We start from the raw sequence: 17,585 nt of genomic DNA on the forward strand, positions 1-17,585 counted from the left end.
ATGCTTTGGACCAAGAGCAACAGCAGCAGTGGTAGCGGCGGTGGCGGCAATAGGAACAGCTGGCTGGGTTCCATAGTGGCTAAACATGATGCTCCAGAGATTACAGAAAGCCACACATACCTAGTTTTCAGAAGCTAGTTAGAATTCTGCAGCCCAAATACCAAGACCTTTCTTCATATTCTCCTTCTGTTACTATCACTTAGCATCCAAAATAGATCCAAAATTGCTGATTTTTAAAAGCCTATTTTGACTCAAATAAGACATATTAGTTGTTCAATACATTTATTAACTGGCTGTGTATGCACAGCAAGTATCTTTTATATTAGAAGTTACTCATCATTGATGAAGATGGGGGAAATTGTTCTGTGGTAAAGGAACTGAACTGACAGAGAAGGAAAGCTATGAACCAGAGTGCAGGATGATCTGGGATAAGTGTGTGGGGATAGGTGGAATCTGTTATTGTATCCTAATATATCTGCCATTCTTTATGCCCTTTTTATATTCCATACACAGCAAAAAGTTTAAAAAATTTTAATAATGTAAAGTCAGCAAATTCCATACCACTAATTTTTAAATCCCTAAACAGTATTCTATCAGCCTAAATATTAAGAATAAATTCAATAACTAGTAAACAAAATTTACCAAACTTTCCTCAAGATGTCCAGAAGAATTACTTTCTTAGGCTGCACTGCTTTCTAAATTATTTATAGCTATAATGAAAACTCCAACAACGTCAGAGCGGTGCTGGATGCTCTTACTGTTCGCATTATTCCTAACTGAGAGGGAAGAGAGTGAAATGACAGACAGTGGGAGTCAGAACACAGACCTCTCCTGAGGACTGCTATTCACTCTGGTGTTGAAATCTCTGCAGGTACATTGTAGCAGAGGGAGGGAAGTGCAGGGGTCAGACAAAGCTTTGCTGTGCTGCACAGTGTCTTACATCTGCTTCTATATTTTAAGACAAATTAGAGCCGACACTTTGTTCTTCCATCACACACTGAAACCACTCAGTGCTCAGAAGGAGCATGTGTATCGGGCCTGGTGAACACTGGGACTTAACTTGTTCAAGAACATGAAGTCTCACTTAACAGTAAGGTCAATCCTCCTGCAGGATAAATATAATTTAGGAAAAAGCAGCATGAAGCACAAAGATCCTTCAACCATCTCTAGACATGGAACATCTTTTTCAGAGACAAATAAAAACTAAATAGGACTTTCTCAACAAAGGCCAAACTTTCAAATATAGCTTTTATAAGACTGACTGTTCAAAATATAAAAATATTCTAAACCTCTGCTCCAAAAACAAATCCAAAGAAAAGAATATTGTATAATCTTCTTTTTGGAATGCAACACAAATCCATAAAACAAAATAAAGCATCTGTTTTGTGCAAGATCTACATCCTAAGGTAACTTATACTCTTCAGTTTACTCAAAGAAAAGGGTTAGCGATTTGTTTTTAAAATGTCCATTTATACTCGGCTTTAAAAGCAGTACGTGTGCAGAGCTGCTCTGGTTCCGTTTCTGTTGCTGTGATAAAAACACCCTGACCCACAGGAACTCTGGGGAGAAAGGACTTGATCTTAGCTCACAGTCTATCACTTCTGGGAAGTCAAGACAGGAGCTGGAAGCAGGTCACACCACACACAGTTGAGCGGGAAGAAGCACCTACTGCTGCCTCATTCGCTGCTTCTGCTCAGCAAGCCTTCTTCCCTCTTACCCAGTTCACACCCAGTCTATTTGGTGCCACCACATCCAGGTGGCCTGCCATCTCAATTAATAGTCAGGACAATGCTACCTCACACTGGTAGACCCACAGCCAGCATGGGGTGGATAATTCCTCTTCGGGGCTCTCTTTACAGGTGGCCCCAGGTTGAGTTGACAATGGAAAAAGTAGCGATTGGCACAGTGGTTAATTAATATAGTACATTAGCATATAGTTACAACTACTAAGAAACACAAGGCAGGTAACTTCCTCAAGGACTTCAATTGACATTTTCCTGTGTGTGATATTTATTCACTTGAGAGGGCTACACGATGCTTAGATGAAGTCCCTACTGGTACCTGCTGCCACCTGCTGGTAACAGGAAACTTTACTTAGATGAAATTCACACATTACTGCTGTAATAGGAAACAACATACAGGGGAAACTGGCACTGAGCAATGATTACTTCAGAAAAGGCAATTTTATTTTTCCTTTCTTAGCACTCACTGTAGCCTAATGAATGGTGTCTGAAACCTACTTTCCTGCTTAACCTCCAAGCATTTCTTACAAGCTTCCAGGTTCCATCACTATTTTGGTGGTCTGTGCTTTGCAGAGTAAGTCTATGCTTCCTTTCTCTTGCTCTACTGTCTTCGCTGGCTTACAGAGCCCCGCTCAGGCTGCAGGTTCTGCCTGCCTCCGCACTGGTTAGAAATGTCTGACATTCGGTGACGTGTTTAGCATTAATTAGGCACCTGCAGAAATGAGCCCTCCACAGCCTTGGAAAACAGGCACCATTACCATCCTCACTGCAAGTAGGAACAAGAGTGCACAGAGGGTTAAGGGCTCCTTCGGGATAGCTGGCTCAAGAATCTGTTCTAAAGCTCAGTACCTGGTGCCTGTGGAGATGGCTCATTGAAAGAGGACCTGCCACACAACCATGAGGATCTAGGTTCCGGTTTCCAGCGCTCATGTAAAAAGCTAGGCATGACAGTTAACTGGAATCATAGTACTTTGGAAGCAGAAACATCATTCCTGCAGCTCACTGGCCAGCTGGTCTTGCTGAATGTGTGAGCTCTAGATTTAAGTCTGGGATCCCATCTCACAGAAACAATTGTTGTTGTTGTTGTTGTTGTTGTTGTACTAAACACCTCTTCAACCCGGGGCTCACTGTACACTGTTTCCCTTAGGAAGTGCACGCTGATGGTTATCCACACCTATCGCAGGACACTGGGCCACCTGGAACATGGCATTCAGACTATCAAGGACTCATCCTATGAAAATAGGCTTGTTTATATGATGTCCGGAAGTTAAAGGAGGCTGAGGGAAGCCTCAGACTGATTTTTATCCCTAGACTCAGAACAGGGCCCATCCTGTAACACGTCATTGTAAGCTGCACTGTGCTGTTGCTGCACAAGGCTGGCCTGGCACAGCATTCCTGTTCTGTGATGTAATCATGTAAACATCGATGAAAGGGGACCTTCAAGGGGTGGCTCTGGATGAACCCCTGGAGGTCCCTCAGAGCATCAACATTTGCTGTCCTTACAGCTGGATTTTAATCTTTTCCAGAGCTTTAGAAATGTACTGACTTGTGTGAGTAAGATACAGAATTTAGAAGTCAACAAGTTAAATGCATAGGGTCCCCACCCAAAGCATTAGTCTGGAGATCTTGGCTGACACAGTTACAAGATCAAAGACCTGAACCTTTAAAAAAAAAATGCCTGACTGGTAGTATTCTTTTTTCTTCTCAGAGTAACTATATTATAACATCTCTACATGCTCGACTTCTTCCAGGCTGTATTGTTGTAGGGATTTTAGTGATGTACAATCCCAAAGGAGTTGATGAGATGGCAAACTGACTAAGCCACCCGGCTGCCACATATCCAAGAAACAATCGTACTACAGGGACACCCTGGTCTTCCCTTTCCTGCATGCAGTGTTCAAATAACCTGGTGTTCCAGTGACACTAAGGGAAGCTCCCCTGAGCACCACAGCTGGACACGCACTTCGCACTACTACAGTAAGTCAAGGTAAGAACGGAAGGAACAGCAGCACGTCTTACTTGTACAAGACAGGCCTGTCCTGCAGGGCTTCCATGGCCTGAGTTAACACCGCAGACACGTCACAGGACTCCTGAGTCAGGGCTCTGCATTCACCTGGAAAACAATCATCAGCACTGTAACTCCGGCAGCCTGTTCACACAGCCGCTCTCTTCCTCTGCAGCAATCACTATTTCACCTTGCCTCAGTTTTCCCTATAAAGGGCTTGCAAAATCCTATGTTCGAAGAGCTGAGGACTTACTGACTGAGAAATGCTGAGGCACCTAGAAATGGCTCTGCCATCCCTGGGAACCAAGGCTGCACAGCCGGCTAACACTAGCTGAAAAGTTAAGAGAGCACAAAGGGGTCTGAGGCAATGTCCCGTCTGTAAGGAAGGATAGTCCAGCCACAAGGATAAGATAAACAGGTGAAAAGTTGTATCACAAAGCAGCAGCATGCTAAATATCCCAGTGGCCGCCTTTCAGTGACAGTCACTGTGTCACAGGGTGTGGACAGCTCCGGGGCACATGGAACCTCTTGGTGTCTTGAAGACTAAGACATACAGACAGAGAAAGAACAGTCCACACGAGAGCAGACTGTATAAACAGGAAGAAAGGTAGAAAAACAAGGAAACACAAACTTAAACCAACAAAAAACTATGCATCCGGTACCCAGGAGCAGCCAGCTAACTGGATTACCTCCAGCGCCTGCACCAGTCAGTTGTGCTTACTCCTAACCTACTATACACCCACACTCTGCTCAATGTAACAGTCCTCCCCAATGTAACAGTCCTCCCCAATTTAGCATGTTCTTTTGCAAATACTAATCTATCTTCCAGAATCACCAGGACTGAATCAACACTGGAAACACCCGTGGGACTCTTGGGTCTAGGCAAACTAAGCTCTGAAGATACCCTAACTCAAGTGCCTGGAACCTGTGAATTACTGCCTTACATGGCAAAAGTAACCTTACAGGGGCCTGAAAGGGAAAGACCTTGATATTAGAGCATTTTCTCAAACTGCCTAAGTAAGTTCCAGGTAATCACCAGCCCTAAAATAGAAGAGGATGCCATTCACAAGTCAGAAATAGAAAACAGGGAAATGAAAAACAGGACTGAACTGGCCAGACATGTGGGCTGTGAAGATGGAAGAAGACAACGAGGAAGACGGATCACATGACTAAGCAAGTAGTAAGAACCCTAGTGACAGCCAGCAAGGGAAACTCAAGACTTCATTCGGAACAGGGCTTTTCCAACACTGTAATGTTAGCACAGTGAGAACCACGCCCAACTTCTGACTAGACTGCCAAGATGACACTCATCACGGCATCTCACAGCCTGTGGTAATTTATCACAGTTCACCATTCATAACATTACTGCCACATAAATAGCAAGAGCTGCCCAGCCAAATGCTGCCCTTGTTTGTTTATTCAGGTCAGAAGCGTCATCTTTGCTGTATTTCCTTTAGAGCAGGGACACCATCTTCATTTATCCCCTCCTGAGCAAGGTTCCTGATAAACACAGAAACACGGCATGTGAACATGGAAAGTTTGCTTGGCTCTGTAAAGAATATCAGTTAGAGACAGAGATGGCTCAGCAGCTAAGAATACACTCTGCTCTTGCAGAGGACTCCGGTTCAGTTTCCAGCACCCATGCTGGGAGGCTCACAACCACCTGTGCTCGAGCTCCTGGGGATCCCACACCCCATCTGGCCTCTGTAGCACACACACATGCATATAGTCTCCACACATATACAAATAACTTGTAAGAAATCAAATAAAGGCCATGTGAGATTTTTAAGAATTCAATACTAATATACATGAAAAAAATTACTTACTTTGAGCCCACCGGTAAAGTCTTTCATAAGCAGTTTCTTGAAGCAAGGCCATCTGTTCCATAATCTCCAAACTTAAATGAAAATTAAAGAATTATCACAATGCAAACTTTAGTCAACAGTTGTACCTAAGAATTTATTCAGGTTTAATTACATAACGATTTGGTCCTTATTAACTGTTTATGGTTTTATGGAATTTATTTCAGGAATTTGTTTACAACTTGGTAAATGTCAATTCTTAATTCCATCAGCTAATTCCCACTGTTTTTTGTTTTTTTGTTTTTTTTTTTTCAGTCAAACACATCAGGCTATATGCTTCCAACTTTTCCAAAGGCTAATGAAGATTACACTCCTATTTCAAAGAATATGGTTTCAGAAGCCAGAGTGACTCTAAAAGTGTATGAATACAAGCAGCACTGCAGCTGGCTTGCCGAGCGCTACTCACCCTGCCGTCTGCTGGTTGGTTCGCAAAAGAACCTTGACGTCATTATGAATCTGTTTCACTCTTCCCAATGCCTTGAAAAAGTCCTTTAAAATTAAAAGTGTCATTAAAAAACCTGTGTTTTCAGGAAAAAGTACACTACTCTGAATTAAAAGATCACTACAAAAGTAAAACAAAATTCTGTTCTATTCTGTTTTGTTCTGTTCTATTCTAACAAAGTCTTACAGATTTCAACTGCATTTATAGAATGCATAATAGGTATTTCTTCACATTTTAAGCCTGACATTAATCTAGTGCCCACCATGTAACAAACGCTATGCTAGTTGCCCGTAATAGGAAATATTTAAAGACTAAGTCCCTGTCCTCGGCAAACACACAGCCAAGTGAGAGGACTGCAACCCTGAACTGCCTTATGTCTCCGCAACATATGCATTCCACATGCATTCCTGCTCCCTCCCCAGGAGGAAAGACTACAAGATGCTCATCAGACAGACAGGACTCTGGGCAGGAAGACTATACCAGAGCCTTAGGGCTCAGGAGACAGAAAGAGTCCTTTCTGGACTTTAAGGAAAAAGAAGAAGAAAATGTTTTTTGAGAGACTTTATAGGTCTGTCATTCAGTCTGCAAAGTGTTGCAAAGCATAAAAGTGAGAGAGAGAGAGAGAGAGAGAGAGAGAGACAGACAGAGAGAGAGAGAGAGAGAAAGAGAGAGAGAGAGAGAGAGAGAGAGAGAGAGAGAGAGAGAAAGTCAAGCAAATTCCAACTTAAGCAAGATAAAGTTACGAAATGAAAAATAAGTAATGTATCATTATTTATCCTAAGGAAAACATGTTTATATGCATTGTTGACAATGAAAGAGGTACTATAACAGGCTAAATCCTTGTCTTCCATGTCAGAATTATCCTAGTAGACCAGGCTGGCCTCAAACCCCAGAGACCTGCCTACCTTTGCCTCTTACATGCTGGAATTAATGGCAAGTGTGTGCCACCATACCAAACTGGACAACTTTGAAAAAAAAAACTCCAAATTAATTAAAATATGTGCCTTCATTTCAAATTTAGAAATTTCTTACATTATCATTTCTTAAATGAGAAAATTCAGCTTTTAAACTTGCATCTTCCTTGTAGCACGTGTAATGGCTACACGCTAAGTGACCCTGGCAGACGCGAACGTACCTCAGTAACAGGGCCTCCTCTTGTACCTCGGAGGAGACTCATTTCATCAGAAGTCAGCTGGAACTTGGATAAGAAGGCATCTGCAACTTGTGCTCTAATTTCTAGTCTTTGGCTATGAGAGAAAGAAAATGAAGTATACTATGCTTTTGCACCACTACAAAGCAAATGCCTTACATGGTATCTTAGAGAACAAAACAAAACTGTGAAAGATTTTCTACAAGAAAGCCTCATTTCCACCTCAGATGCTGCAGCATCAGCAGGCACACAATGAAATCATTCCCAGCTCATCGGGCACACAGGATGCCTAAGTAGCTGCGATTGCTCTGCTCTGCATATGTGCACACAGTAAAAGGGATTGTGCATATGTAAAGGAGAAAATATGTTCACAAATGGCACCCGCACCAACTTACAGTCTCTTAAAGACAGAAACACACTGTTGATTTCAAGCAATTTCTCTTACTCGTTAATACATCCTGACCTCAAAGTTTTCACATGAAACACACAGCAAACGAAAAATTAATTCTGTTCATTTTTATGTCACAAAAAGATAACGAGCTTGTAAATCAAAAAAGCTGTCTCTAATTAAAATATGTGCCTTAATTTCAAATTTAGGCAAAGGCAGTCAGATCTCTGGGGGTTGAGGCCAGCCTGATCTACATAGAATATTTTTAATATGGAAGACAAAGATTTAGTCTGTAATAGCACTTTTGGCCTTCCCCATTTGTGGTGGCTATTCTTGGCTGTCAACTTGTCCACATCTGGAATTAACTAAAACCCAAATGTCTGATTACACTTGTGAGGGATTTTTTTTTCTTAATTAAATCATTTGAAGTGGGGAGACTCATTTCCAATTCAAATCTTTGGGGTAGGAAGACAGACCCTTAATCCAGATCCTTTAAGGTGGGAAGATCCACCTTTAATCTGGACACCTTCTAGTGGCAACCTACATAAAGGACATGGTAGCAGGAAGCTCTCTCTCTTTGCCTGATTGTTGCAGCCTTCACTACCCAAGTCCACGCCTTCACTATCATTAGAAACCACTCATTCAGGATTCCAGGGTATACTGATGACCAGCTGACACAGCCAGCCTTGTGAATGGAACAACTACTAGATTCTTGGATCTTCCATTCATAGACAGCTATTGTTGGACTAGCTGGACTCCAGCCTGTAAGACATGTGAATAAATCTCTTTTCCATAAGGACAGATTCATTTTATAAGTTCTGTTACTCTAGAGATCCCTACTTGACAATAAAAACAATATTGTGAACTATTCAATCTGGATGTAACAGATGGGCTAGCTGGCAATTAGGAAAAGGCAGTCTGCAGTGACCGGGACTGGAAGAGTCTCCATCTAAACGCCAGCACTGCCTGAGCCCCCATGCAGCAACTCAGCACTCTGGCGTCTGTCTGAGCCCCAGGTCTATGTACATAATGGGCATACAGCAGGGCTCAGGGGCACATGCCTGTGATTACAAGACTTGGGAGGCAGGGAAACGGAAGGACTGCAAATTTGAAACTGGGATATATCTGTAGTAGAGCCTTTGCCCAGCACATAAAAGTAGCAATATTCTACACTGAAAACATTCTGTTGAGAATTAACAAAGATAAGCATTATGATTATACTCATGGCAGGATATGTCTGCCTTGTATTACTTATAGCTTTAGGTTGAAAGACTTTAAATTCACCAAGCAAATGTCCCTGTAATGAATAACACAAGATTCTATAAGGAAAACAAAATCCAGGTATTCACTTAAACCAATCATGTAATCTCTAATTAATTCTCCACAGAGCTGAAAGGCTCCTATTATTATCTAATGTCCTAAGTCATCTAATGGATTTTAATTTTCAGATAAAGGGCCAACCATCATCACACAGGATTAAAAGTAATTATAAAACTTAATAAAATTCCTTGAACAGAAATTAACCATTTTTACTAACAGCCTTTTTTTGGAGCTGTCTTTAGACTCATCTTGAGCACCAATTACCAGGCACAAAACAAAGAAGAACCACTCTCCCTGTGGTTTCATTAATTAAAGTGGCATTCCTGCAGGCTTGATTGATCATACATCCTATCACTACCACCGATTCCAAATACCAGATAACCTCTATTCCAAAACAAAGTAATCTCTTACACCAAGAACCAGGCGTAATATTCCTAATGACTGTTTCCATGCTAAACTTGCCTATTCATAGCTTAGGAGCCTGTGTGCTCCGTGAGCCTTGAGTCACATTCTACATTATTTCCATTTTGACTTAGTACTATTTACAACATTCCACTTAATCTGCATTAATGAGGAGGTGACTTACTTTTAAAGAAAAACTTACTTTTCCGCTTGAAGCTTAGTGGTCTTTATTATTAAATCTTGAGTCTGTTCTTTTGCTGCCTAAGATTGTAAATACACCAAACATCAGTATATTCCAACTTCATTATATTTCACAAAGCTAATATCCCCACATCCTGAAGTTCAGACAAATGACAAGTAGCTCAAAAAGGTTCAAGTAACTGGCATAGATATTTCATGGCTCATGAACTACCCTTCTAACAGGTGACCCTCAGAGTTCTCAACACACGCGGTGCTGAAACTCAGAGGACAACAGGACCCGGATGCTCTGTAGTGAAGCAGCAGTGCTGGGAGAGCATGCTGAGGCAAGACCATGGTTCTTGCTGTGCTTTGGTGAGTTGCAGACTATAAAACCAGTAAATGAGGCTGTAAATTATGGCACTGGTACACAGGGGTACAAATCTCAACAGCGCACACGGGTGACAGTAATCAAGTCTCAGAGCCAGATAACGCAGAACCTGAAGAACGGGTGCTGGAGACAGACCTGGTTGCTCCTGCCTAGTTTCATACCAAGAAATGCTCTCCTGCCCCCTTTTTAAGCCATTACCAAAAAAACAGAAGTAAAAATTGGTAAACAGCAACTAGCTATCCAAAGATTAGCCGGCCATCTATGAACAGATTCCAACAAAGCACAAGTGCCCCAACAACAATCTCAAAACCCCAAACTATAGACTACAATAAAATAAGGCACCAGCAGCTGGTGAGCCGGCTCAGTGGAGAAAGGCCAAACCCAGTAGTGAAACACGAGGGCATTCATGTGTCTGTGCTCTTCTAAAGACCTAACATTTGAAATATGAACTCGCTACACAGCATTACATGTCAGTGTTCACAGACTTGTGAAACCTCACTTTTACCAGGGGCTACCTTAAAATCCAGCCACTATGAGTACCTGCAAGCGACTTGTCATGTCCTGACAACAGCTGCTCATTGCTTGCACATCTTCATTGATGCTTTCGAGTTCCTGAAAGGGGAAAAATACATCAACTACTCTACAGAGCAGGAAGAACATTTTCATTTTTGGGGCCAAATCCCACAGTTTTTGTTGTTTGTTGTATTAAGATAATACAACATTTATTTTAGAGAATATATGAAAATAAAACAAAAAAACTTAAACAGATGAATATCTGTTTACATATCTTAAGAATGTAAAAATAACTATATAGTTAATACGTATAATAGTAGCTAGATCTAACCATTCCAAATTTATATGTACTTCAAATTTATATGTAAAATTGTGTGTGTATGTGTGTGTGCTTCTCTGTTCATTTCTAAAAAAGGAAAGATCATAGAACAAAATAGTAAATGTGCAACAAGGTATGCAGTTCAGTTGAGAGGTCTCCAAACAAACTACAAACTGATACACAGTTTAGCTAACCATGGAAAGGGGGTTAGGGTTAGGTTAGCAACCACCATGAGCCAGTGCTTTGCTTTTCTTTCTTTCTTTCTTTCTTTTTTTTTTTTTGTCTTGGTTTTTCGAGACAGGGTTTCTCTGTGTAAGCCTGGCTGTCCTGGAACTCACTCTGTAAAACAGGCTGGCCTCGAACTCAGAAATCCGCCTGCCTCTGCCTCCCAAGTGCTGGGGCTAAAGGCACGCACCACCACTGCCCAGCGTTGAGCCAGTGCTTTTCAAAGACATCTACATGAAGTTAAAAGTCATAAACTAAAATGCTCAGTGCCTCACCATTTCTTTTGAAAATTACTTTTATTTTCAGAATATAGGAAAGCAATTCAATTCCACAGGACGATTTTACGTTTGAGTGACGCTAGGCAGGTGGTGCACCAACTGAGCTAAGCACATAGCCCTAGTTATAAAGTCTTCATTTTGACTTTTACTGACTTACCAAATGTGCTCATTAAACAAACCTACTAGCTACAGAACATCACAGGCAACTATAGGTAACTATGTATCACAGACGTCAATACTGTGAAACTCCATCCTGTTTCCTCTCTCCTTATAAACTGAGTTATTCTCAGGCAATTCCAAATGTATCCACGTACTTATCCTTATGTCACTCAGAAAACCACGCTTTCCTTTTCACCTCTGAGATTATTAGCCTTCAATCAATGAAACCACAGTAAACACTTTAGAACTGTTTTATCAAGTCCTTGCTAAAACCATGTTTATCCTTTCCATCTGATTTCTACATTAATATGTCAGGATATAGCAATACTAACAATGTAATATTAATAGTCATGAATATTACACAATAAAGAAATCACAATATAATAACATGTCTTCAATCTATGGTTGAATAAACAACAGTCAAACATGTTGAACTGTTATTCATGTTGAAATAATCACCTTGACCTGGAAATTATATACTTTTATATACTGATTTCCAATGAAGAAGTGATTATCTAAGATAGTGCATTAAATGAGGTAATATCTCCTCTGGAAAACCATTGAGATAAATGTGATTTTTTTATTAAGAAATTATAATTCTTAACATAATTTCTCAAAATATTGTAAGTTTTTAATAGAGGTAAAGAATTTAGAAATCACAATAATTCAAATAAAAACAGTTAAGTTGGTTTCTAGTTGACCATTGTACATTATCAGATAACACTACAATTTAATTTTAAAAAATCTTATCAAAACACCAAACATATAACTCTCCATAAACACTAAAAGAAGTTACATACCTCCTTCACATCTTTGAAAATGCTTACAAATTCTTCATTGATGGCTAAGCTTCTACGTTCAATATCACCACGTAAATTTCTTCGAGTCCGCAAACTATTTTCAACAAAGAAGGCTGAAAGGGCCTTGAGAGCTTCCAACATCTCCTACCCAAGTAACAAAAGAGGGACATCATTGGGGCTGACTTTTCGGTGGTTTCCTGATACCCAGCCAGAACTCAATGAAATTATTTCCAATTGACTTATTTCTATTAAATAACTCAAAAAGTAATATCTGACTTAATTAAGAAGCAGTAAATTTACTTCCAGGACATAGCTAACAGTATACTTACATAAAATTATGTATGTAAAGGTAACACAAGCAGAATTGCTTTGAATTTTAATATGTTTGTTAATTTTTAAAAGAAGTTAATTCCTATTTTTCATTAATCTTAACTTTATTTTACATCCTGATCAGTTCCCCCGGCTACTGTCCTCCCAGCCCCTCTCCTCTCCCTTAGCCATTCCTCCTCCATGTCTAAGAAGGCAATTCTTTATGTATGTAGTATATGCTCTGAGAGCCTGAAAGTGAATTGAAAAAAAAGTATAAAAAAGTATAGAAAGTTATAGCACCAACTATCATGAGATTAAAAATATGTACATTCATATTAGGTTGGTGCAAAAGAAACTGATTTTAGGATGTCAATTTTAAATCATTTTAAATCATTTAAATCAAACACCTTTATTAATTAATACAGGAACCATTACAACTGACACATTTTTGCCAGTGAGTTCTGGGTTCCATGAACTCTTAGAGAGCATCCTGATGTTTGTGAAAGTTTTCCCTTCACAACGTTATCAAGATGCTTGAGGAAGTGAAAGCCAGCTAGCAAGAAGTCAGATAAATACGGTGAGTGTGGCAAAACTTTATAGCTCAGTTCACTCAAATTGTGAAGAGCGGCTTGTGTGCCTGGCAGTTGGGAATTCTGGAGAAATGGGTCTATTATGTTCTGCAGCAGGGTTTGCAGTAGACTTCTCAAGTGTAAGGTGGTTCACTGGGATTGTATTGATCAGACCCGCAGCAAACCTCTCAAATCAGCGACCATGATGTTTTTTGTTCTGCTTCTTTTCGTTATGACTTGTGGACCAAAGATCGGCTTTGTGAAGTGTTTTGAAGCTTCTTCTTGATGCAAACACGGAGCTTGTCATCCCAAGCTGTCCTATTCAATATACTTTTTGTAGCATGTTTCAACCCTATCTAGTCCAGGGCTTTATTTCAACGTGTTAATGTTATGTTTTGGGCACAGAAGAGTCAAATTCTTGTTGACAGTTTATTTTTTTACTTACCTATATTTTTACCTATGTCTTTACAGCTCTCAGTTTACTGTATTCTTTTGTGCCACGTTGGCATGGCCCGTATACCTGGCTACTCAAAGCTGCAGGGGAGACAGCCAGCTCTGACAAGAGCCACGAAGTAGTGCTCTAGACAGCTGAGGGGAGGGAGGCGGAACGGTGCTCAAATAAAAGAACTCAGCAAGAGCGCACGGTCAGGGCACAGGCAACAGTGAACCCAGGTAAAAGCTTTCCTGCCCCTAGGACAGCCGCTCCAGCGCCGGGCAGCTCCCTGCCCGAGATCTGGGGTCCGCCCCCGCCGGTTACCTTGTCATTTTCTAGCCGCGTCTCCAGGATCTTGTGCAGCTTGCGCGACAGCGGGTTGTTGGGCTGCGCAGGGGTCGCGCTCGCCCCATTGCTGAGGCCATTGGCGGCCCCGGAGGCGGGGACCGCAGCCACCTCCCCGCTGCCGTCAGCCATCGCCGACCGACCCGCCGTAACGGAAGCACTGCGCTTGTGCACCCACTCGCGCATGCGCACACCTGGCCGCGCATGCGCACTGCGACCCGATTGCCTCTACTCGCCGGGTTTACTTTAAAATTCTGGGAGGTCAGGACGCGCTCAGTGGCGAAGAAATTGGAAGTAGTAAAAGAGACTTCAGGAATCTGAATCTAAAAAGAGCAGAAATAATAATGTAGCATATGTAAAATACGCCGAAATCAGTAGCTGGCGTGCATGGTCAACAGAACTGATTGTAATTGATTACCTTTATTCGAATTCATCTTTCTGAAAAGATTCAATCGAAGATACAGTATTTGCCAGAGCCACTGGTGTGCACTGGAAAATTTACTTTGTGCACTGACACAAAGGAAATAAGAAACGTTATTGGGCCAAGACAGTAAACAGAAGGCAATGAAGAGAGAGGAAAGAAATGCAGGCCAAAGTGGTTACTCAAGAAGGCTTGGAAGGACCTGGCCTTTAATCTGAGATTTAAAATAGATTCAGAACTGTGAGAAATCTTCAAATTAGGAGAAAGCCTACATGTAAAGGCCCAGAAACAAGGAACTTTCTTGTCCACTGCTTTCTCACAAGCTGACCAACCAGTGTAGCTGGAAAGCAGTGGGCAAGAAAGTGTTTCTCCTGTATGAATGTATGTATTATGTATGTATGTATATATGTATGTATGTATGTATGTACTCACACATGTATGTGCACTGTATATATGCAGTAGCAGTGGAAACCAGAAAGAGCATCATGTCCCCCTGGAGCTGGAGTTATGATGGTTCCAAGCCACCTCATGGGTGCTAAGAACTGAACCCAGGTACTATGCAAGAGCAGCTGTACGCTTAACCACAGATCCATCTCTCCAGCCTCCACTATCACTTTGATTTACAAATCATGATGGCAATTATTAATAATGACCTTATTGTGATACTGATAATGGATCTTCTCAATTAGACCTGCAAGTTCAGATTCACCTTTTCGAGCTGTTCTTATTTATTGACAGTTGCCCCATGGCAGCAACGCTCTCACCATAACATGTTACTGGGCACAGGCATCCCAAATTCAAATCTCCATATACTAATTCCTACAACCTACTTTAATCTTTTTCGGCTACTATAGCAAAATACCATATATTTGGTAGCTTATAAATGATAGAAATGTATTTCTCAACCAGGATCAAGGATTCTTCTGGGGGTCCCTTTCTGTGTTCATGGATGGACCTGTTGATGCTGCTAACCTCATCTGATGGAAAGGAGGGATGAGCTGGCTCTCTGAGAGTTGTCTTATACAATCACAAATACTTGCCCTCTTGATCTAGTCATAGCTCAAGGTTCAGCCTCCCTCCAAATGGCAGAGATAAGAGACTCAGTGACTGAATGTTAGGGAAACACAAGCATTCAGACCACAGCAGCACTCTTGCAAGGATGTCAGACCTTGGAACTTCTATATGTCTTTTATAGTCTCTTCGAATAATAACTCTCTTCCCACCACTTCTTCAAAGAATTGATTAATTCCCCATGCAAAGTACCTGATGATTTGCAAAAAAAAAAAAAAAAAAAAAAAAAAAAAAAAGTTTTTTATGTTGTTGTTCCGTGTCTGCATGAGGGTGACCCTTACTCCAATCTGGGTTTGTACGCCACTCAAGTCGAGCTTTTGCTGTGCGCCAGCTTCTGTCACCGTTACCATCTAGCCTCAACAGCAGTGAAGTAACCATCAATTACTAATCCTATCGAAGCTGCTCCTCAGGAAGGAAAGCAGAATAAAAGAAAGTAAATGCTACAGTTCTCATTCTCACAACTGTCACTATGCTGTTGCCGGAATGCAAGATTTCTGTCATTTGCAGACTGCTAGCTGACCAAGCTTTGATATCTGGGGAGATGACTCACACAGTCACACAAAAAGAATCAGTCTTTGGGTGGTTCTGACTATATGACGTTTCTGTAGTTTGCCTTTCATTTTGCCCCAGAGCATGGCAATTTTAGGAAACAGTCTGGTGATCCTCTAGGTCCCACACTCCACAGCTGACTCCAGTTCCTCCTTAGGGTCTCTCATACAGCCACCAGAGTCTCTCTTGGTTTGGTCACTCAGCATCATCATCAGGCTAAGGAGTTCTCAGCCTCTCGTTCAGTGAGTCCCCGCTGACGCTCTACTTTAATGTCCTAGTATCTTTCTAAGCAAGATCTTGTTTCTGTCAATTGCAAACACTGAGATGTCACAGCTGGTTTAAGGTCCAGTATTGGCGTTAAGACAATGATACATTTTTGCAGACAAAGAACAATATGATGGGAAAGTCCCATTCTACACACACACACACACACACACACACACACAGACACACACAGACACACACACACAGACACACACACACAGACACACACACACACACACACACACACACACACACCTGCACAAGCTTGCTTTGTATTCTCACTATGGAAGGTAATGAATAAAAATGAACTCTAGCTAAGAACAGCATAGGCCCTAAACTAATGAGGCGCCATCTCCTGGCTGTTGTTAGCAGGTTGTTAATAGCTTCTACATTATAAGGCAGTTCCCTCTTCAAACTGAAATGTATACTAAGACTAATGAATTCCACAGGCTTAATAATTTTTTCATGGTAAAGAATTTTTTAAAGATTTATTTATTTAGTATACAGTATTCTACATGCATCTATGTCTACACACCAGAAGAAGGAAGGCACAAGATTTCATTATAGATGGTTGTGAGCCACCATGTGGTTGCTGGGAATTGAACTCAGGACCTCTGGAAGAGCAGCCAGTGCTCTTAACCTCTAAGCCATCTCCCAGCCACAAGAATTTTTTTCTCAAAACACTTTATCAGTATTTGTATATACATATATACTTATACATGTATACATATATACATATATATATATATGAACAATAATTAAATAATAAGATGTATTTGAAAATTATGGGGGGTTGGGAAGAGTGGGAGGAAGGAGAGAAAGGGAAAATTATGTAAATACATTACTCATATATGAAATTCTCAAAAAGGAATCCAGTTTTTTTAAATGTTCAACAGATTAACTAGCATTTTACAATATGAAAATAAATATGATCTATAATTATGTTGAAGGACATTTTAACTCACTACAAAGTTTGAAGTTTAAAATGAAATCAATAAAAATTATTTTACCCAGCATACTAACAAAAACCACAATAATGTTTTATAGTTCAAAGTATTTCTGAAAACAAGAAAATGGATTGTTAGAAGCTAAGTCAACAGAGCCAGGGGGACACTGTGTTATTTCTTTTTTTCTTCTCCTTCTTTTTTTATTATCAAATTATAATTCTTACTTTTTAACATGGGGGTTATAAACATGAAAATGCAGAATGTGGAGAAGGGGATGACACAAGAGCATAGGTGTTCAGGGGAGTACAGATATCTTTCAGAACAGGGTATCAGTTGGGTGAAGGTTCAGGGGTCAGGTCACTATGACTCTGCCTATGATTCACTTGTCCTTATCTAATTTGGTACTATCTGCCAAAGGCTGCCTATTTATAAGGTCTATGACTACTCAGGCTGGTAGATTTCCACAAAAGCTGCCTGTTTACAATAGTTTATAGACATCTGTTT

General features: G+C 40.8%; 1 protein-coding gene across 1 annotated transcript in view; it reads right to left on the reverse strand.

Annotated features, from left to right (window-relative positions):
* The window catches only part of Cog6 (component of oligomeric golgi complex 6), a 37,691-nt gene extending 23,682 nt beyond the window's left edge, over positions 1 to 14,009 (reverse strand). Inside the window, exons 1-8 of the mRNA XM_034500658.2 lie at positions 13,809 to 14,009; positions 12,174 to 12,317; positions 10,420 to 10,491; positions 9,514 to 9,572; positions 7,187 to 7,298; positions 6,016 to 6,098; positions 5,574 to 5,644; positions 3,762 to 3,855 (exon numbers count right to left, since the gene is read on the reverse strand). Coding sequence (XP_034356549.1) covers positions 3,762 to 3,855; positions 5,574 to 5,644; positions 6,016 to 6,098; positions 7,187 to 7,298; positions 9,514 to 9,572; positions 10,420 to 10,491; positions 12,174 to 12,317; positions 13,809 to 13,961 — 788 coding nt within the window. The 5' untranslated portion in view covers positions 13,962 to 14,009. The remainder of the gene's footprint in view (positions 1 to 3,761; positions 3,856 to 5,573; positions 5,645 to 6,015; positions 6,099 to 7,186; positions 7,299 to 9,513; positions 9,573 to 10,419; positions 10,492 to 12,173; positions 12,318 to 13,808) is intronic.
* Between the last annotated feature and the right edge of the window lie 3,576 nt (positions 14,010 to 17,585).

This window comes from Arvicanthis niloticus, chromosome 4 (genome assembly GCF_011762505.2).
Source record: "Arvicanthis niloticus isolate mArvNil1 chromosome 4, mArvNil1.pat.X, whole genome shotgun sequence".
Classification (NCBI taxonomy): domain Eukaryota; kingdom Metazoa; phylum Chordata; class Mammalia; order Rodentia; family Muridae; genus Arvicanthis; species Arvicanthis niloticus.